Raw genomic sequence first — 22,894 nt, forward strand, 5'->3', positions numbered from 1 at the left:
TTAATCAGTTAATGATTAATGTAAACAATCAAACAGACGGCTTTTAGCAGCCACAGTCTTGTCAGCGTTACATTTCCTTTTCTCTCTCGAGGTATTCAAGTTTCTATGTGAGAGCAAGTGTGTCCAAATGTCAAGTGTCTATTTGCCTATTTGCGCGCGCGCGAGCGTGTGTGTGTGTGTGCATGCGTGTGTGTGTAAATGCTTGTGTGAGTGTGTGGCTTTGTCGGCAAATAAGGTGTGCGTATGTGTAGGTGCGCTCTGTGTTATGTATGTATGCATGTGGTTTGCGCATGTGTATATGCGTGTATATATGTGTAAATGTGTATGTTTATGCTTGCTTCAATGTTAGTCAGTGTGTATGTTGAAATGCCTATCGAACTGATTCAAAATATGAAGCTAGCCAACTAATGATGGACCATCTCCGAACATCACACTTTCAGCACAGTTAACGAAACTCACGATAGCGTTAAAAGTTTAGAAAAATCATGATATCGTGACTGACAACTTGTATTTCTTACACAAAGTCCATTAACATTGTTTGATTAGTACAACTTTACGCGAGAACGCCAAATCACATTTGTGACACGAATTACAAACCCGATAGAACATCCATGGTTTACTGAGTCTTAATTTGGACGACAGGATAAAAAGAAGTTGTCGCACTGATCTTTCTCCCCTCCGGACGGACATTGAACGGTGCCACTTCATCCGAGCCTATCGAAAAGTCCTACAGACGACAGAACGTGATTATAAGTGAAGCCTTCACCATTGTTTCTACACCGTAGGTTGAGGTCCAACAGATACAAAGTCCTTCGGAGATAAGAGGTCGGCCCTGTTGTTTGAATTCGGAGATAAAAATGTGAGCAAATGTTGTTGTAAGCTGGGATCAGTGACACCTCATTGTCTCGACCAGAGAAACAAACAAACGGTATCAAACGGTATCAAACGTAAACAAAGCCCCAGATTCGGAGACACAAAAACAACATGATTAAGAATTATACAGAACCCATTTGTGTACGCTGTGCGGAGGATAATCAATGTGTTCAAGGATTGTTTGGCTCCATCACAAGGACGGAGTATGCTAGCAGACACGAGATCGAGAGGTCATGAGTTTGATCCCTAGCTGGACATTGTGCCCTTGGGAGGTGTAAAAATGGGTACCTGGCTTCGGTTGGGGAGGTCAAAGGTGGTGAAAGGAGAGGGATGGGTTCCGCCTTCCAATACTGTGCTCTGAATACAGTGGATAACAACCCACTGCCCTAACTGTCCCAGAAAGGCTACGGAACTACCTTTACTTTATGCACGGACGTGCTACACAATGGATCGGGGTGATAAGGAAACATTACTAGTGTCCTTGAGTTAAAAATAAGGGCTTGGATGTAAGGTTTGAAAATTTTTGCCATATTTTGCATCCCAAATAAGTTATAGAAAGCCATAGCAGAAGTCTATAACACTGATGTCATTAATCCGAAAACATGTGATATTGGGAGGGTGAGGTAGATGATATTGTGGCTGTGGTATTGTTCTGTGGGGAAAGAAAAGGCACAATTTGACCCACGTACACAAATATGCAAGCGATATGCCCGTCGACTATATTGTTGTTGAAGGAGGAATAAAACGCGAGTCCTCAGCTAGGAAACATGGTAAAAGCGACACCTTGCGATTAGTTAAAAGATATTTAAAAAAACAGGTACAAGTCGGCCTTATTCGGGATAAGTGCCTTTTCCAACATCGGAACACGTTAGAATCACAATATGTTATTAAAACCTAAAGGATCATAAGGATTTAATACTATTGCACAGGGACTAAAATATTTTTGAGAAAGAATTAACTTATTTTCGAAAACTGTACAGAGGTATTCTAATCATGATAGAGAACTTCCTAAATTAAATTTCAGGTGCTTTGGCTTTGATAACATCGCACAATACTTTCTCTTTCTTAAATATGGTAGAAACTACATATTAAATCCCAATATAAGTTATGTTTCTTGTTCCTTTTTATCAACTTACTTGTGTGCGAAAGAACTTGTAACTGTATGTCAAACACAGTGGAAGATGAAGTACATTCTATTTCAAATTGCCCCTTCTACGACCATGATAGAAAATAACTGTTTAAAGAGGCCACCAAATCCTATACTAATTTCTCCACGTTTACAGACAAAAAGAAAACTACTATCCTCTTAGCTTTAAAAAATCCTCACATTACAGAAAAAGTGGGATCATTCATCTTCAACTATCTCGGAAAAAGAAGTCGAACCCAATGATTAGAATTTAGTGTCAGTAGTTAAACTAGAGTGAGTGAGTGAGTGAGTGAGTGAGTTAAACTAGACTTGTCGAATACTATATTGTTCACTGTCTGTCCGTTATTTTCATGTTACATGTATCTGCAATTAGCCTACGGGCAAGAACTTGCAATAAACTTTCCTATTAAAATCATTCCAGAGACTTGCGTCCCTAAATGGGGATGTCAAAAAGGGTTTACCAAGTAGTTATTTAAAATTTATCGCATGGCGCAGTGGCTCAAAATGTCAATTTCTAGTATGAAAATAGCCAGAAAGAACTAGATGAAACGATTTCAAGACCGACATCTCTGAGTTGGAGATAAAGGTCATGTTTCCATCTTATCATTGTGCAAAATCTGAGCTAAATGAGAAAAAAAATGTTGAAGAATATTTGTATACGTTTTTAAAAATTAAATTTAAATCTAATTGAATGTATAGGTTTCAGTGGGATTATTGTGAAATAAAAGGATCCAGTTTTTTTTAAAATATAGCCCCTAGATCTCTTTTGATCAACCCACTTTTCTGAGGGAACCTCATTGAATTCCGAAGTATGGGTGCAGTAATGTCTGCTAAAGCACCTCACTGTTTATGAATCAAAAGCGTCGCCTAGCATTCCATACTCTTACTGCAATTATCTATTATCAGAGGAAGATTTGTTCTCATGGATCAAAAGCGCAGCCTAGCAATCAATACAAGAACTGCAATTATCTGCAATGGTGGACACTTTATACTCATGGACGAAAGGCGTGTTTTTTTTCGTCCAGCAGACGTGCCGTTGAAAACCACTTACTCCTTCAAAGCTTTGGAAACACGAAGACTAATGCTATACGAGAGACGATCTGCTTACAAAGGTTTATAGAGTCACAATATAAATTTCCATACTCCGGGTCGTGTCATGAGAGTCTGTAAATGGTACCCTCCCTTTTTAGTTTTAAGTAACGGTATCATTATACATGTCATCAAAACCCCAAGCCAGTCAAAGAAACTGGGGACTGAAAACGAGCAAAATGCTGGTCGAAATAGTCGAAATGAATATTGAAAGTAGGAAACTTACTTTAAGTGCAGGAAGTGAAAGGCACATTTTGCTGTAGCACCTCTATCTTCATAGATCAAAATCGTCGCCTAGTAATGTTTTCTAGAACTGTAGCAGTTCTCGCTAAAGACTGTCTAAAATCTGCGCCCGCTCAGCGTCTTAGAAAAAGACGCATATCATACCGACCACAGACAGACTCCGGCGGTATGACGTGGTTACCGACATAGAGAAACAACAGCACAATATGAGCTATTAGTATTATCACGGGAGTTCTTTTGATCTAAATGACTGAAGCGTCTTTTCCAGTTGATTCAAATGTAATTAAAGTTCTAGTAAGGATTGACAGGTGACGCTTCTGATCTATGATGCTCTAGAAGTTGATCAAAAGTTGATCTTTGATTGGGAATTTGTTACATACCAAATAGTGATCGGTCGCCTAGCAAACGATAAAAAAAAATCATTGATGCTACATGTTATAGCCTGCAAGGGAGCAAACGACTTTTCCATTGAATACACAAATGCAAACAGGTGCAAACATGCAGACATACAGACATACACACACGTACACAGGTGTGGTGTTCACACGTCTCTCGCTTCAAATCGAGCGAGCGCCAGCGTCTGATTGGTCTCTGATTAGCCAATTCTAGCACTTGCGAGTTACCGACCGTCGCTGGGAATCAGTCCGCCCGTTTCCGGTTCCGCTTCCAACTTGACCGGAAGAAGAGGGACCAATAAATCTGACCTGCGCAGACGGTGCATTCAGTTTTCAAATACCCACCAAGTGCCCTATGAATTAAAAGTAAAGTTTAGAAATTCTTGGTCGGACATCGTTTTTTTCAAAATGTCTATAGCCTATAGTGCCTAGGGGTGGGGGCGGTACTTTGGTCAGCTTTAACTCTGTAACCATGAAGTAGATAATATTGCGGTTTTCAGTTTTCAAATACCCACCAAGTGCCCTATCAATGAAAAGTAAAGTTTAAAAATTCTTGGTCGGACATCGTTTTTTTCAAAGTGTCTATGGTCTATAATGCCTAGGGGTGGGGGCGGTACTTTGGTCAGCTATAACTCTGTAACCATGAACTAAATAATAATGCGGTCTTCAGTCCTCAAATACCTACCAAGTGCCCTGTGTGTGTCTGTCTGTCTGTGTGTCTGTGTGTTTGTGTTTCCTGACTATTGTAGTCAGCATAGCTCAAGAACCTCTAGATGGATTACGATGATATTTGGTGTGTTGGTAGGTGTTGGATAGACAAAAGTCAAGATCAATTTTGGGCCTCCTGGTATATGACCTTGGTACTGCAGCAGAACGTCCGTTTTTCTATCTTTTGACCTGGACGTGCTAGGGTCTTGATTCTTTGGCGGCAGATAGCTTGTGATGTATAAGGAAAGATCTTGTACCATGTAGCGAAAGAACTTTGAGCCATGTAGCGAAAAGTACTGTAGCGAACTGACAATGTACCGAAACAACCTGTAATCATTTCTACACATAGTAAGTTTCAATAACACTATACCATTACATATCGACATTAAAGGAGCAAAGATACGATGTTGTTGTGTGGTGAGAGCTGGCAGAATATCCCAGCCCAAATAGACTGATCCTGACTGTCCATCACAATTAGCGGTTCGACCAATGGGAGAGTGACTGCATGTCCGTCAAATATTTGCATTTTCATGTTTTAATTTTGCATTTCTAGGTTTTGACGGAGGTGGGTGGGGCTATGGTATCGGTCTATTTACACTAGGCGCGTGAAACCAAAAGATCACAATGTAGCTTTTTTTGTGCCGCTTTTTAACGCTATTGATAAGAAATCCGCACTCAAATGTGGTAAACAGTGGCATTAAATTTCAATTTCATAAAGATTACAGCAGCTAGAATATTTCCAGTTTTTAAGCCTCATAAAATGCTCTGGGTGCCTTTGATTGCAGCTCTAATGTGGATTTTCTATTGCTTGTTGTCTGTTTCTTACGTCCAGGGCTTTTATCAATAAGGCCAGAATACGGCCCGCCCTTTGTGTTGAACACTAACGTTATCTAGATTCACACACAAACTCACACACAAATACACAGACATACACAAACGCAGACGCATCATATCTGCCATTGAAGCTGAACACAAAACCAGTTAGACACACGTATTGAACACTATCAAAACACAAACATATCTCTCCCTGATGTTGACTACATCTGTTAAACACAAATGTACACCTGTTTGTCTTGGTGAAGTTGACAAACGTCCGGAAATTCATACTACTGCCATATACAAAACTCGGTGAGAAGTTCGACTATCGTCTACTTAGTTTGTAATTGTATATCTTAAGCGTTGCACGTTTCGAGCATAATGCGCACCAACACATAACAGGATGATAACATTTTTCAGTTTTCGTAAACAGTGCTAGACGATGCTTTTGATCCATGAACATAAAGGTGCTATAGCTTTAAGCCCGGGGTACAGACGTTGCACATTGGGGTACTGACAATACAAGGAGGAACCGTCTTCATTTTTTAAATACCCACGTAGTGACCTATCGAAGGAGGTGGGTTCTCCGTGAAAAATTGTCCCTCATGAAAAATTGTCCTCCGTCAAAAATTGTCCCCCCGTGAAAAACTCTCCCCCATGAAAAATTGTCCTCCATGAAAATGCAAAAGATGGGGGTACAGACGCTACACATGGGGGAACAGACGCTGTAGGTGAGGGTACAGACGCTACACATGGGGGAACAGACGCCACAGGTGGGGGTACAGACGCTATAGGTGAGGGTACAGACGCTAAACATGGGGGTACAGACGTTACACATGGGGGTACAGACGCTACAGGTGGGGGTACATATATGGGGGTGCGGACACTTTTGGACAGGGAAACGGACATTTCTGGATGGTGGTACGGACACTTTTGCACGGGGTTACGGACACTTTTGCACGGGGTTACGGACACTTTTGCACAGGGTTACGGACACTTTTGGACGGGGTTACGGACACTTTTGGACGGGGTTACGGACACTTTTGGACGGGGTTATGGACACTTTTGCACGGGGTTACGGACACTTTTGCACGGGGTTACGGACACTTTTGCACGGGGTTACGGACACTTTTTCACGGGGTTACGGACACTTTTGGACGGGGTTACGGACACTTTTGGACGGGGTTACGGACACTTTTGGACGGGGTTACGGACACTTTTGCACGGGGTTACGGACACTTTTGCACGCGGTTACGGACACTTTTGGACGGGGTTACGGACACTTTTGGACGGGGTTACGGACACTTTTGCACGGGGTTACGGACACTTTTGGACGGGGTTACGGACACTTTTGCACGGGGTTACGGACACTTTTGCACGGGGTTACGGACACTTTTGCACGGGGTTACGGACACTTTTGCACGGGGTTACGGACACTTTTGCATGGGGTTACGGACACTTTTGCACGGGGTTATGGACACTTTTGGACGGGGTTACGGACACTTTTGCATGGGGTTACGGACACTTTTGCACGGGGTTACGGACACCTTTGCACGGGGTTATGGACACTTTTGGACGGGGTTACGGACACTTTTGCACGGGGTTACGGACACTTTTGCACGGGGTTACGGACACTTTTGCACGGGGTTACGGACACTTTTGCACGGGGTTACGGACACTTTTGCACGGGGTTACGGACACTTTTGCACGGGGTTACGGACACTTTTGGACGGGGTTACGGACACTTTTGCACGGGGTTACGGACACTTTTGCACGGGGTTATGGACACTTTTGGACGGGGTTACGGACACTTTTGCACGGGGTTACGGACACTTTTGCACGGGGTTACGGACACTTTTGCACGGGGTTACGGACACTTTTGCACGGGGTTACAGACACTTTTGGACGGGGTTACGGACACTTTTTCACGGGGTTACGGACACTTTTGCACGGGGTTACGGACACTTTTTCACGGGGTTACGGACACTTTTGCACGGGGTTACGGACACTTTTGCACGGGGTTACGGACACTTTTGGACGGGGTTACGGACACTTTTGCACGGGGTTACGGACACTTTTGGACGGGGTTGCGGACACTTTTGCACGGGGTTACGGACACTTTTGCACGGGGTTACGGACACTTTTGGACGGGGTTACGGACACTTTTGCACGGAGTTACGGACACTTTTGCACGGAGGTTCGGACGTTTTTGGACGAGGATACGGACAGTTTTCTCATTGGAGATTTCTATTTCCAATATCAACTTTCATCAACAGCATAAACAATGATTTATTTCATTCGGACATCGAATGATGATAAGTTGCCACAAGCAGAGTTAAGGTGTGCTCATATACAATACAGATCTAGATATATGGTTTTAGGACATGAAAATGAGTAGAAAATGTATTAAGTATAAACTGACCTAAAGGGAGGATTGATTAGTCATGAATATATCATATATATCATCTTGATGACGTGTTGTAATATTTTACCCTTCGGTAATGGACAAAATCCAATGAAAGAAGCCACGCCTTTTATTTCCACTCAGCAGTTTATTGATCACAAACATAGCAAGAATTTCAAAAAGAAATAAAGTGTTCAACTTTCAACTTAAGTATTGAAGCTGGTAACATTTTTTTACCATCAAACATTATCAAAAGCTCTTTGTCACTTGCCCATACCAGACATTTCTTGTACGTTTTGGTTTATGTAGCACTCCACTGAACAAATTCACTTACTATGTCATCACATATTGTTAAGCTAATTGTAGATCTGAATTAATTGAAATACAACACACGCCTTATATTTTGTGTAATTATTGATTTCTTCTTGTGTATCATAATTTTTAAAAAATTCCATCACAAACGCTTGCTGCTGGTTAATGCCTACATTGGAACAACTCTTCTCTACGGATGTTAAGCGCAGTCACTAATTCCAGCTGTATCTCAAGTATCATGGCGTCGTTTCGTTAGGTACTGTAGCGTACTGCCACCACTGATAACATCTTAGAGGTTTCTGTACGAAACACCAGCCAGATGACAGGTGTGCTTTAGATGTCGATGCTCATGGCGACGTTCTCGGGGTCCAGGTAGGTGTAGGCGACCTTCCCCTCCCCCTTCAGACCCTCGTTACGAGCCTTGATCTCCTTGGAGAGGTCCAGGAGCTGTGTGTGGAATTTCTCATGGACATCAGGGTACACGTCCTTCATAGCCTCCACCTGTACATGACACAAAGAAAGCATTCTTATCGGTCCGTCTTTTTTTCTAACGATCTCGCTCAATACAGGGCCGTTAGAGGCCACTTCTCGGCATTGAACTAATTGAACTAATGTGGCATAGGTGAGAGACAGCGGTGTGTGTTTGTTTTGAAGGTTTGTAGGTTGTATTCGGGGGGAAAGCAGTGGGCTGGGAGGGAATTCCAGAGTTTTGCAGTTCGTGGAAAAAAGCTGTTACTGTAGAATGACTTAGAGGCTGGTAGTTGTACAGTATAGTGGTGTGAATCAGAGGAGAACCTGATAGTGCGCTGAAAGTAGGTACTGTAGGTTTTAACCAAATAACAGCAATTCTATACATATGATATGTAATGCTAACTGAGCATTAGGTGTACGTTACAGGAAAAGGCAACAACAACCAACCGAACCAATGGAGGGCTAGCGCTAAAAGGAAAGGACAATTAAAAAACAACACGCTTCTCACTAACATAGGGTCAATAACCGGCTTTCCTTTGGTCTATACGGAGTCATAACCCATTGTCTATAACCACCGAATTATCGACCGAGTCCGCAATGCGGACGAGGTCGTCTATGAGGTGGTTATGATAACCGACAATGTGTTATTTCCGGGTCGGTAACGTTATATCATATAGCCATTGTCATGCATCAAAAAACGTCACACCACCGCAAAAAATCAAGATGGCTGCCTCCTTTGAGGCCTGTACCATGTGTAAAGTAGGGGGCAGTTTGGAAATGATATCAATGTTGTTATTCATCGTGTATACTTTTTATCATCGCTAGATTCATGTATCACTTTGCTTTTACAAGTCTGTCTATATCAGAAAGCTCCTTAGAATCGAATAAAAAACAATGGGAACCTTGGAAAAAGTGTTGTATGGACATTAATGACCCGTAAAATGGGGTGAATATGTGAAAACTATGACCCGCATGTGTAGACATCTGATTGGTCAACGACATCTGGCTATATGATAATATGCAATAAGACACACTGAGAATGATGTATCCTTATGAGATGCAAGAACTAAAATTTTTCACCCGGGACCCATTACAATCACTACTTAGACTGGGGCTACTCAGAAATATCATGGCTCTGAATACAAATGTAATATCTATACGTTGAAAAAATTCGTGTCTTTTACAAACGATGGGGATCATAACAGATATTCAAAGTAGAATCTTACCCCAGTGATAGCAGTCTGGGAGGGCATGGACAGCATGTACGACAGGAGGACCTGAAGAGTCGTGAACTGTGGAGGCGGCAGGGCCTCAAGTACAGCGGACTCCAACATGTCGTTCGGTCCGTCAGGCATCGGCATCGACAGCTGGGCCGGCCTGTGTGAGGTAGGGTGGAATGAGTGTTTTTAGAGTCCGCTTGAAATACTTTCTGATCCCCGAGTCCGAGCGATACACGTGTATGCCATGTCAGCACACGTTACACATAGCGCAAATTGACTTGCATAATCAAGACGTTTGTAATGAATTCATTTTACCGTTTCGAAACCTCGATAGCATGCAATAAATCATGTCTTTTAAAAGAGAATATTTCCAGCTCTCCGTACCTGTTGGGTATGAAGGAGTAGTACTCATACTGCGGGAAGTTGACGGCGGAGTGCTGCGCGCTCACGTTGAAGATGATGTTGGTCAGGCAGTCGATGAGCAGCTTCTTGGTAGAAATCTCGCGTGGAAATCCGTGAAGATGTCCAGGACCTTCAGTCATCCTGCAGAATTCCTGAAGGGCTACAAACAAAAAATGATGGAAAACAAAGTATCGTCAATGCTACATACAGGCTCTGTTTCTTAATTTCTTCTGTACACCTTAAAGGGCCTAAGACACCAAAATACAACATTTTCTTATTATCTGAAATAGGATTAGCATCATTGAAGGAATATAAACGTTTACAACAAATACACACCCTTCTGATGTTATCTAACATCGAACCATCAGAAACCATACTTCCATGGATCCAGCTCTTTATTCTTATCTGATGTTCTCACCAGGTGATTACATTAATCAGTGACTAATGCCAGCTCATGACGTCACAATGAACACGGCAGCCGGTTCGAAACCTTACACAACGGCTTGCGAAAAACATTATTTGATGATCAAACGGTGCTTGATTATCGTGATAACATTTAATTAAAGGACATAACAATATCTATTTCGTTTCCTTGTAAAAATCACGTTCTTTCCGAACCGTTGTGCAAAGTTCCAAATCGGCTGCCATGTTCTCGTGACGTCATGAGCTGGCAAGTCACTGATTAATGTAATTACCTGGTGGGAAGAATGAAAAGCTGGAGGTATGATGTTTTCAAGATTCGATGTTCAATAACATCCGAAGTGTGAATATGTTGTAAAACTTTCTATGTTATTAAACAATAGTATAATGTTTTATGTAATTTCCGGACATTCTTAATGTTGATGTCATTGGTGTCTTATACCCTTTAAGAATAAAAAAAAAACATTCACTTTTTGAGGCTGTGGAAATATTTGGTAGCAAACCTTTGTCAGCTTGCACAGCTTTGTCACCAGTGTACGCATGGTTGACCATCCCCGTCACGTACGTCTTGTAGACGTTCCACAGTTTGAAGCCGTCATCGCGATAGAAATAGTTTTCCAGTCCATCCGTCCCGGCCTCATCGAAACCACGGCGTTTCAGCTCTTCAGGGAAACTTAATAGAATAATAGAATATAGGTTATCGAAGGCTTGGTGACCAAAGGGAATTTACCATGTTAATACTAACCATCCATATGCAAAATGAAAGACACGTGTCATGCTTGTTTAAGTGACGCTACATCGAAACTCAATATCGAATTGCAAAACTTACGCCATGTCCATGAAGTTGTACTTGCGCCACTCCTCGAGGAACATGATGAGCCCTCCCACGGTGGAAGTAGCGAACATCGGGTCGGTGATTGGGAAGATCCTGGAGACGAGGGAGTGGCGGGCCAGGTAGTTGATGCCGATGGTGTCCTTGAAATGCGGCAGCAGCAGGCGGTGAATGGGGTGGTCTGGTGGCAGGTGGGTGTGCATGGCGACCACTAACGGCTCCATGCCGAGATGAGTGTAGCCCAGATGGTATAGGAACTGGTGCACGTTGTTATCAGATGACACCACGTGCATCTTGGCGAACATGTACTTGTTGGGGTGAGTCTTAGCACTCTCAGGGGAGTACACTTCGTTCTCACCTATGACAAAATGAGCGGTTTAGCTTTTAGACAATCCACATGTATGTATAATAGCAATCTGAGGACTACAACGTGGCTTATGTAAGCGGGAAATCTGAAAGGGAAAAGCTACACGTTCCCTTCTTATGCCTTACCTTTGTCTCTAGTTAGCTGGATGCCGAGCATGTTCAGACGAGACTTCCCTCCAGCCAACTGTTCCTTGTACATCAGCACGATCGGCGCGTAGAAGAATTTGCCCGGAGTAGGAGGAACACCGAGCATGGGTGCGTAGTCCACGATGAAGAGCCTGTTCTCCTCCATGAGCTGCAGTGTAGTCTTGCCTTGTCCTTTCAGGCCAAGCATCTCTGCTGGGATCCGGCTCTGGTCCTTACACACGGTCACCAGCATGGGGTTGATGCCTGATGTTGAATAAAACGAAATAACCATGTGGCTTTTCTTGGACTATTTTGCTTTCTTACTGAAACGTACCAAATTATTCTAAGTGTGAATTTATATCTCTTGCGTTGTTCAAGCAGTCAAAGCACGCAATACCACATTGTAGTACATTGTATCGCATACGACAGTTTTATCATACAATCATTAACAATACAGTAGATGTGTTGCATGTTACTAAACAAATGTGAAAACAAGAAAGACAAACCATTTTTTCTTAAATTCGATTGCAATTCCCTTTTGTTATGTGTGTTAGAAAGAAAATGTTGCAACGAACCCTGGAGGTACTGGCGGCAAAACTCCTCGTCTTTCTGCCATTCTTCAATGAGCCTCTCGTTAGCAGGAAGGTAGCCGCTGAAGTTGGCCTTCCACGGATCCCAGATACCCTTTGCCTGGGCCAGGCGCACCATGATCTGGCCCTGTGTAGATTGTAACCATGATTTACACATGATTGTAATCTGTGCAACGGTGGTTCAGTCAGCTTCTCTTGTCCCTTGTCTGTAAACTGTTGATCTCGCATAAAAGACAAGCGGTTTCCATCCTTTATCGACGCATTACAAGCATCTATTTCATTGCAAGTATATTTCATATGCCACACTTCTCGTCGAAGCTGTAAAAAAGAGGACTGATCATTTGAAAAAAAAACTGATTTTAGTACGACTGGCGAAAGGCAATGAAAAAATTACTACTAAGCAGTTTTGTCATGTTCATGTCAGAACAATAATGACACACACCTGTGATGCGATGAACTGCATGAGACGTTCCATGAGCCGTCCAGCTTTCTGCGGAGTGAACATCTCCCCTGTCGGCATGGGAACACAGGCGGCGGGATACTCCTCCAGAGGAACATCGGGGTGAGTCCTCAGAGGTTTCATGTACTCGTATTCATACTTCTGCCCTGTGGAACAACCAGAAACATAATGTGAACACGATTGATTTAATATGAAGTAGGAAAATGATATATTTTTGTAACACCAATGGCATTTTTCACCTATTCTCTCCGGTTTTGTTTCAGAGTCTGAAGGACAATAACTCAAGAACGGATTGACTGATGGTCGTGATTCGTGATGTGTTTATATCTTTATTGATGATGTACACAACCAAATACCAATTACACAAATCGGAATCTATTTTGTATAATCAACGAGGGACATTTATAAATCCGCTGCAATGCATGTTGCAGTTGACAGCTATCTGTTGAAACACTGGGGTAAATATTCCCTGCCACCAGGGCCTGTCCCCAAGTGCCCTACAGTGGACAAAATACAAAGCGATAGCCAGGACCTGTATTTTACTTGGTGGAAAGATTTTTACTTGGGGTATGTGTTACTAAGTTTGTATTGCATGAAATACCTCTCATTACCAGCAGCATTCACCAACATGAAGGTTTAGATTGGTCGACGAAGGGATGGGTTCGTGGAACTCTAGTTTCATTCTGTTTCTGTTGGACTTGCAATGCTTGAAATGCAATGTATGTTTCCTGATTCATTCACAACTTCTTCTTGCCCACGATGATGGCGGAATTATAAGACAGTGTCAATGAATAAGAATATCAAAAATAAAAGAAGATCTTTCATATGGTGAACTTTCTTCTGAACCGATATGATGTATGACATGTACTACTACAAAAATACAACTCTTGAAATGTACCTGGCCCCAGGAATGACGAGATCAGGAGAACAAACTCGTTCCTGATGGCATCCATCTCGCTCTGAGCGACGGGTGCGAGGAACGGGATGGCGAGTGACGTAATGAGCTTCTCTCCCTCCGGCTCCTTAGGTTTGTCGTGCATCTTCAGGTACAGCCGGACGTTCAGCGTCCCTCCCCCCTGCACGTCCAGAGCCATCTTCCTCTCCTTGCCAGACGTCAGCTCGTCCAGGTTGACGTTAGCTGTACCCATGATGTCATCCTGTCCAACCGTGTCCCGGTCCCTGCAGGAAAAACAATAAGAAGGAAGGTTTTCTTCATTGTCCGAACTAATGTTTGTCTACTATATTTAGCCCTAAAAGTGCATTTCACTGTGACCTGCTGAGAACAAAAGTTCACATTCTTTCAGTTCACAGATTACAAGTAACTAGAGTTCCACGACCCCATACCTTCGCCGACTGTTGTGGCATATCATAAATGTGTCCCATTCATTGTGAGAATAAAGACCTCATTTGCATGACGTATGTCAGTTGATCAACTTCTCTACCCAAATAACACAAGTTGTTCAAAGTATGAAAGTCTTACCTTATCAAAGAAGGCTATTGTCGCATTTCCTCATGAATTATGTAAATGAGGCCCTCTTTTGCACGATTTATGCCTGATAGTGTCCACTTCTACTTACCTTCCAAACGCTGCAAGTATAAAATCCCCAACATCTACCATTATGGATTTTTCCATTAATTATGCAAATTATTAGGTGTTCATTTGCATAACTGATATCTGTCGATACTCCTCTCTTTCTCAGTTACATATGTGACGTGTTTGAGAGTCCTATAATTGAATGTAGTGGATTTATGAACTTTCCTCATTAATCATGCAAACTAGCTACTGATTTGCATAATTAGCATTTGATATTGTTAATCATCACTCAATACTTACTAAAGAATACCCTGATGATCAAAACCAACGTGTCATCCGTTCGCGCAGTTAGGATCACATAGGAGTCGGACTTACATGACAGTGAATATGATGTTCCTGGTACGTGACGTCACAGACAGCTGAAATCGCTCGTCCCAGATGGGATTCTGGGTAGAGTGGCATACCTTGGTGGTCACAGGCTTCCCATCATTCACAGCGAGCACAATGTATGGATCAGCATCAACTGAGGAAGAAACCCAGGTAAGAAATTAACAGTATATGTTACTGAATGACAGAAATATCTCATTTTTTTATTACTGATAATTTTCATCAGTGTGCAATTGCTGGTGGTTGAACTTTGCAAACCCTTGACGTAACCTTAAGTACTTACACCAGCCGTCAGTCCGTGCCAGATCAGAGGCACTTCCAACAACGACCTCTAGCGTCCCGACCTCGGAGTGGAAAAGCTGCTGGAGTCCGTTGATGCACGCCATGTAGGCTCCCTTCTGGTTGTCTTGGATACGGGACACGGCAAATGACACGCTGACGTCAAAGGTGCACTCGAACTTGACTTCAGTCTCCTTCTCTCCAACTGAAAAATAAACATATCGAACGTTAGAAACGGTGATGAAATGATATTGCGAAAAACACTCTCATCTAGTCAGACATAAAGAAACGTTCTGTTATTGAAGTATTATTAAAGGATGCTTTATCAAAAAAGGCCGCTAGTGTATAAAGAATACCATATGCATGTGTAGATGAAGGTTTTCTGTGCCATAGTAGATGAATAATTCAAGTTCTGAAATATGAATTGGTCAGCTGGTATAACAAACCGTTCATGTAGTACACGAGCGCAACAGTACGTTGTTCGTGTTCTAAATTTATGTACCTACAAACTCAAAATGGTATAAAGAGAACCAGAGAAAACATCTGCTATATAAGCACACTGTTGCTGTATTTTCCTTACTTACCTGCTGTCATGGTAACGGTTGTGTAGGTGTTGCTCATGGTAACCGGCGGTGGAGGCTCCATAGACAGGAGACTGTAGATCTGAGGATGTGCAAGCGATTTGTTGATTAAGATTTATGAAATGAAATGTAGCTATACGGGGGAGGACGGAGATACAGCAAAGAGAGAGACAGTGATACAGACAGGACGGGAAAGATAAATACACAACATATACGATATATGTATTATGACCAATTTAGAAGTTGAAAATTACAACAAAATTAGCAACTTTTAATGAATGAATGAAGACCTTTATTGCACATTTCTGCCACACTTGGCTAAGTACAGGTCACAACAAAACAAAATACAAGTACAGTTAACGGATATAAAAGAATATGACTATCATTAGATAAATTCTACTTCTCCTCGCTTTTCGGTTATAGTAGATATAAAAGAACAGACGTGTTTTTCAATGGGAGATTTGTCTAGTCGCATTAGGAATATGAACTTTTGTACAGTACTTAAATGTGTGAAGTAGGGAAATAGGTTTTCTACAAGCTTATACAGTTCATTTCTTTCTTTGGTATATAATCCACATTCTACCACAAAATGACATTCGTCTTCTATTCTATTCAAAGTACAATGTTTACATAATCGTTGTTCTAGAGGAGTGCGGGTATGTCTTCCCGTTTCAATATGCAGTTTGTGGCAGCTGATTCTTAGTCTTGTGACTGCATTCCTGTCCCTCATATTTGAATTACTTAGATATTTTTCATTATAAGTAGTTTTAAATAATCTATATGATCTTAACTTATTTTTAGCAGCCCCACCTTTGTTGTCGTTATGTATTTCTTTTAGAAACGTTTGGAAGTAAATGTCTTTTATCCGTTGGCCAATGGAACTAACAATTTGTAACGTATTTGAATACGTCAAAAGTTATGCTTAATCACCTCAGCGTGATTTTCATCATCCCTCCATTCCAGACGCTCCCGGATTGTACTCTTAGTCTTGGATGTCTTGAACAGCCGGATGCAGCCTTGCACATCATTTCCGGGTGTCTCTATCTCCATGCTGTCATAGATTTTCCAGTACTCCATGCATTCCTGTTGGACGCACAGTGTGAAGATGGTTTAATAAAGACAAAGTTTAAAGTGCTAATGTCTCCAATGACACTAAAATACAACAATTCCTGATAACAAGCAACCATCATAAGTACCATTCAATAAACAAAGACTTTGATACAAGGTTCTGGTGTTATCAAACTTATAAATCATGCAACAGACATCAGGTAATCGACTTAATTTACGCTCATGGTGTCATAGAAAACACGGCAGCCGGTTCGGAGCCTGGTATCGCGACTCTTGGGGAACGTTCTTTTGAGAACCAGAATAGACTCGGGCTTGAAATAATTTTAATTTGTGGTGGGGCAGCACTGGTGGAAAGCGATGGATCACCTACAGGCAACATGAATTTGGGTTGAAAGGTCCAAAGCGGCTGTTTTCATCAAACATGCTATTACGGTTTTGATGCTAACATTGATGGCTAAAAAACAAATGTACACCACATTGGGCAGAAGTAATTTCGAATATTGCTCTCCTTTGTGGTCCCGACAGTCTCGGAAACTCCCTAACATACAAGGAAAGACTGCTGGCAGTACGACTGTTACCGCTCAAGTTTAGACACGAAGTATGCGACACAATGTTGTTTGTTAAGTAAAAGACAATTGTGGAAAAATATGTTTCATTTCATTTCATACTAGACCCACACGAAGTCTTATATGCGGACTCCTATCAGATCTAAAGCCTAGGTTACACATAGCCGAACATGGCTCCCGAACGCTAGCCGACTCAGGTCGGCGGTAGCTAGTTCGGAAGCAGTCTGACCAGAATTAGGCCATGCCTAAATTTGACGCCGAACATTTTTTTGACACAAATGACTTTATTGATGATATTATGCCCGCACCTTGGAATGTTGTAGAATTGTTTGATGATGTTGAGGATTCAGTGTATGTTTTCACTACCATTTTTAACATGATAGCCAATTTCTATGCACCCGTAAGGCGTTTTACGGTCCGGTCTAATCAGGTTCCGTGGTTAGATGCAGAGCTGAAAGAAATCATGTTAATGCGAGATGAAGCAAAAGCTGCTGCAGATGCTTCTTCATTACCATCAGATAGAGCTGTGTACAAAAAACCACGGAACCATGCAGTGAAGTTGAACAGGAAAAAGAAAGACCTTTATTTCAAGACTAAGATAACGGAGAATGCTGGTAATCATAAACAGATGTGGAATTCGATTAACACGTTACTCGGCCGCAGGAAAACCCACTCCCCATGTGTGTGGAAATTGATGGCAAGTTCGTTACTAAACCATTTGACATTGCTAACTACTTTAACAACTATTACATAGATAAGATCAAAGCCCACAGAACAGAAACAGATACAGAGCTTTCAACTCCTACTGTAACGGATCTGATAGATCAACATATTATGCATGACAAGGAATGCCATCTGAATTTCCACACTGTTAGTAGGGATGCCATCCTGAAGCTGTTGACCAACATTCCCATGTCAGCAACATGCGGTGTGGACCAAATGGAAAACAAACTAATGAGATTGTCCTCTTTGCATACTGCTGCACCTGTTTGCCATATTGTCAATCAGTCATTAATCACTAGCTGTTTCCCCAGTCAATGGAAGGCAGCGAAAGTACGCCCCTTACAAAAAAACTCAAGAATGCCGCTTACTGGAAAAAACAGCTGGCCAATTAGTCTCCTTCCAGTGTTAAGCAAAGTGTTAGAAAGAGTGGTTCGTGATCAGATTTTGCAATATGTAACCATTAACAGCATTATATCAACTGCACAACATGTCTATCGTCCTAATCATTCAACCACTACTGCAATGGTTAAGATGACAGATGACTGGCTGTCAGCTATGGATAGAGGGGAGCTTGTGGGTGTAGTGTACATAGATTTTAGTGCCGCGTTTGACCTGGTTGACCACAGTAAACTTAAATCTTACGGTTTTCAACCAGGTGTTCTGTCATGGTTCAAAAGCTACTTACAAGATAGAACGCAACTTGTTTACATCAATGGTCAGTTTTCCGAGCCATTAGGGCTTGAATGTGGAGTACCACAGGGCAGTTGTTTAGGTCCGTTATTATTTACCCTTTATACAAATGATCTTCCGTTAGCCGTATCCCAATGCACGACTGGAATGTATGCCGATGATACGTCACTTTACAAGGCAGCCAAGTCTCCTCCAAGGCTACATGGAACTCCGGAACTTGCTGACTTAGATTGCCGCAAAAGGCTAGCATTGTGCCGGCTTATCGGAAAACTGGGGCGTATTTGTGAATTGGTATGCCATCGATGTTGGCTAGGGGGATTTTGCGTTTGCACAGTTGTACGAGAGGATCGCGGCGGCCAGCGAGTATCGCCCAGACAATTTCAGACACGACCTATCCAGAGTGGCTCTCACACGTTTCTTTTGCAATAATGAGAGACATGGGAGAGGAATTGAGGGATTGGCAGAGGTCTCACATTGAGATTTGTGAGCGTAAACCATGGAATGCTTAATATGGAGTTCAATGCCATGTATGTTGAAACTGCCCTTAGGGGTGTATATGAGTATTCTCATCACAGTCATATATTATCCACAGTCCTTGGAGCCAAATACGTTCGTATAGTATCCTTCTTTGGTCGTTCTTGTCAATATATTAAAAATCAATCACTTGCGCTGAGTCTTCTATGATGAACAAGACAACCTACATGTAACGTTGGGTAACATAAATTCGGGATTTTTCCGATAATGGTTGACTGAAATCAATCTAGCAGAACAATAAACCATCCTTTTTTTCTATCATTCTGTCAGTATCATGTACTATCTTTGCACTAATCATATATATGGTAGATTTTGTCTCTAGTCGTGCTGACACCATAATATTTCAACTTGAAACTACCGTCCGCCGCACGCACAATGACGGTGCTGTCGGACAGGGGTGAACATTAATTCGGGAGAGAAGATTCGTCTTGAATATCTTACCGCTAATTACATTTTATACAGCAGCTATTCCTTCCATCCTTGGCTTGAGGAGAGTTCTATGGATATAGACGTGTCCAAGTAAAAAAAATACACGAAAAAACGGCCGTACCGCACACATCTGGCCTCCGGGAACAACCCGTGTGTTGAGTCGGTAGAACGTCACTCAAACTAAGTTCACCCCCACCGTCATGGAAATTTGTACATTATTCATCGGGGCGTTAGCTGGATGCCGTAGAAATGGTAATACTACTATGTCCATGTGTTTCTGCTTGTGCTAAGAGCAAATATTGAGGAAAATATCGCCATCTGTCCACTATCACACACAACATTTGGACAAAAAAGTGTTCCTCGCAAACGTTTGTCGTCTGCCGAATAGCAGGATTCTGGGTAACGAATCTAGCACATATCCCTAAATACCCCGTTTTCGAAAAATCCCGAATTTAAGTACCCCGCGAATTTATGTTACCCAACGTTACCTCCTACAAATAAACTGTGTTCTGTGGTTCAATTCGCAATACCAGCTTTGTACTAGTAGTCCTGTGGTTTAGCAGCATTTTTTTTTGCTGGATTTTCTTTTTTTTTTCGCCCGCGCGCATTAGTTTTGGGGTCTCCAGAGGATGTCATCCATAAAATCAAGTTGGTGTGGCCTTATTTGGTACTGCACGCAGGCTTGCTCTTTTACCAGACACTTCCCTGAACCTAGTTATTGGTTCAGAGAAGGTTGAACAGGTAATTGAATCAGCCCTCCTGGGTTTGCATATGGACCCATCGCTTTCCTGGAACCTTTACATGAAACATCTAATGGCAAAACTATCATCAAACTTAGCCTATGTTAGAAGGTATGCCTGCTATCTACCTGATACAATGTGCAAGGTTGTTGTTCAAGCACTGGTGTTATCAATCCTGAACTATCGTTCACCTGTACTGGCTAGTGTGCCAGAGTCATGTATTAAGAACATACAAGTGATACAAACCAAAGCCTGCAGACTGGCCCTAAGATGTTCGTATGACACACCAATCGCGAAAATGCACTCTGAACTTGGTTGGTTACCAGTGAGATGTAGATTTAACGTCAGCACTCTTAAGTTATTCTTTAAGATTGTTATGATAGGTGAGCCATATGAGATCTACTGATCACTTATACCAGTTAATGCATCGCACAACTACTCGACTAGGCAATCAGTGTACAATTATTATCTTTTCAAACCTAAGAACAACAGCGGAAAGAGAATGTTCATCTACAGATCCGTAATGTTATGGAATGCACTACCTAGCGAATTCAAGACTGTATCGGATGTTAGACACTTCAAGAAATTGGTTGATCAATTGTATGCGACGTAATGGTTTTTAACTTTATGATGGATTGATAGTTTGATTGTAGATAGGGAGCAATTGTAGTAATTTGCTGGTATGTTTTTATTGCCAGATATGTCGACTGATGGTTTCAGTCATAATTAGCTTCTGATCTCTGACCTCAACCAATCCTTTTCTTCAACTCTACCTGCTTGTACCTGTATGTAAATAGGTAATTATGTGTGTATGTATGTATTTTGTGATGTACATGTAGTGTTTATGAGCCCTGGATGGGCTAAAGGGTATCTCAATAAACTCAACTCAACATGCGCCGAATCTGCCCCGAACATGCGCCGAACATGTCCTAACCATCTCCTAATCAATACACGGTTTACCCCCAACCAAGCTCCGAATGCTTCCTAACCTACATCCAACCATCCCGACCTCTAGCAATATCTCTCCTGACTAATTCCCAACCAGTTGCTAACCCTCTCACAGGTCGAAATTGACACATACAGCGACTTTCAAAAGAGGGTTCATTTTCAATTTTTATCAAAATAATCCACTCTTATATGTTGTTAACATTACCAAGACATCGAATTTGGATGAAGGTTAGCTTAGATAAGACTTTTAGCTTTCTTCTCCGTTTTTGGTCGTGTGAAGGTCGGGGCTGATTCACCCACGTTCTGGTAGTAGTCAGTTTAGTTGGGAATGAGTCAGCCGAGATTTATCTACGGCCTAGGGGTGAGTTATTGGTAGGTTGGACACTAGTTTGGTGTAAGTCAGCAGTGGTTATAGAGTGGTTAAGATTTAAATTTTACTGCTGACTTACTCCCGAACACCAGCCGAACACTAGCCGAATACTAGCCGACCGTGCCGAACACCAACCGAACACCAGCCAACCGAATCCAGAACCTCCGTCCAGAGCCAAATGCTTTGAAATTTTCAAAACATTCGGCTGGCGCAGCCGAACACCAGCCGACTCAGCCGAACGCCAGCCGACTCAGTCGAACGCCAGCCGACATAGCTCCCGAATCACTCCCGAATCACTCTAACCATGGTCGGGGGAGAGTCGGGAGGCCATGTTCGGCTATGTGTAACCTGGGCTTAAGGCTTCAGTCGCACATACGTCATTTGTCACAATCTGGAAGATCTGACTTCCATTGCTGATGTGTTACGCCTAATGGCGGTTATACCGGCTATATAGATACAGAAACATTGTATTGGAGAGCGAGCTGCTAATTCGTCTGAAATTCTAGCTTGTAAACATAAACTAGTCAAACCAGCCTAACCAGATTCAATGCACAAAAAAAGTAAAGTACCTGGACCGCTTCTTTTGGGTGTAGCGCTTGTATTGCTTCAACACCAAACTGATGTTAGCGCGTGGAAGGCCTTGTATATAAAGGTGCTTATGCACCGGTTTTTGCCCCCCCTTCACATTGTAATAAATCTAAAAAAAACAATAAAACAAAAATTGAAATTAGTTTACTTTTCCTTTGATTTACACAAGAACACTCCGCAGAAGTATAGAAACAAAACTCACGCGTCCAAAAGGTCGGAAGACCTTCCACACCTCCTCAACGGGTCCCCTGACTGTCCCGCAGGCACTTGTGGAGTACGCCCCCTTCTTGAAGGCCGGAGGCCCCGCAGCTGTGGTAGTGGCTTCCCCGTCTGTCTTCGGCTTGCTGAAGGTTGCCTAGCAACAATAGTTGGAAACAGTTCTTACAGTTTTATGTGAATAAACGTCTCTCCATGCCATCAAGATTACAGTTGAGTTGCATGCAAAAGCAATCAGAGCAGCGGAATGGTGAGCAGGCGAGCCTAAAGCAGGGCAATCTTCGAATAGATTATAACACAGTCCAATTTTTAAAAAAACGACGAAACAAAATGCACGACGTCAGCATTGAAGCGTCTCCTTCATTTT

At 42.2% G+C, this 22,894-nt stretch overlaps 1 protein-coding gene across 3 annotated transcripts in view; it reads right to left on the reverse strand.

The window, feature by feature from the left end:
• Window positions 1-7,803: 7,803 nt before the first annotated feature.
• Window positions 7,804-22,894, reverse strand: part of LOC136425656 (uncharacterized) — a 37,376-nt gene continuing 22,285 nt past the window's right edge. For all 3 annotated transcript variants that reach the window (XM_066414582.1, XM_066414583.1, XM_066414581.1), the window contains exons 9-22: window positions 22,514-22,666; window positions 16,586-16,738; window positions 15,659-15,737; window positions 15,079-15,279; window positions 14,784-14,931; window positions 13,773-14,053; window positions 12,857-13,020; window positions 12,400-12,541; window positions 11,825-12,088; window positions 11,330-11,690; window positions 11,004-11,173; window positions 10,063-10,240; window positions 9,685-9,835; window positions 7,804-8,488 (exon numbers count right to left, since the gene is read on the reverse strand). In XM_066414582.1, the coding sequence (XP_066270679.1) occupies window positions 8,321-8,488; window positions 9,685-9,835; window positions 10,063-10,240; window positions 11,004-11,173; window positions 11,330-11,690; window positions 11,825-12,088; window positions 12,400-12,541; window positions 12,857-13,020; window positions 13,773-14,053; window positions 14,784-14,931; window positions 15,079-15,279; window positions 15,659-15,737; window positions 16,586-16,738; window positions 22,514-22,666 (2,613 nt within the window). In that variant the 3' untranslated portion in view covers window positions 7,804-8,320. The remainder of the gene's footprint in view (window positions 8,489-9,684; window positions 9,836-10,062; window positions 10,241-11,003; window positions 11,174-11,329; window positions 11,691-11,824; window positions 12,089-12,399; window positions 12,542-12,856; window positions 13,021-13,772; window positions 14,054-14,783; window positions 14,932-15,078; window positions 15,280-15,658; window positions 15,738-16,585; window positions 16,739-22,513; window positions 22,667-22,894) is intronic.

Source organism: Branchiostoma lanceolatum, chromosome 19 (assembly GCF_035083965.1).
Source record: "Branchiostoma lanceolatum isolate klBraLanc5 chromosome 19, klBraLanc5.hap2, whole genome shotgun sequence".
In the NCBI taxonomy this organism is placed as follows: Eukaryota; Metazoa; Chordata; class Leptocardii; order Amphioxiformes; family Branchiostomatidae; genus Branchiostoma; species Branchiostoma lanceolatum.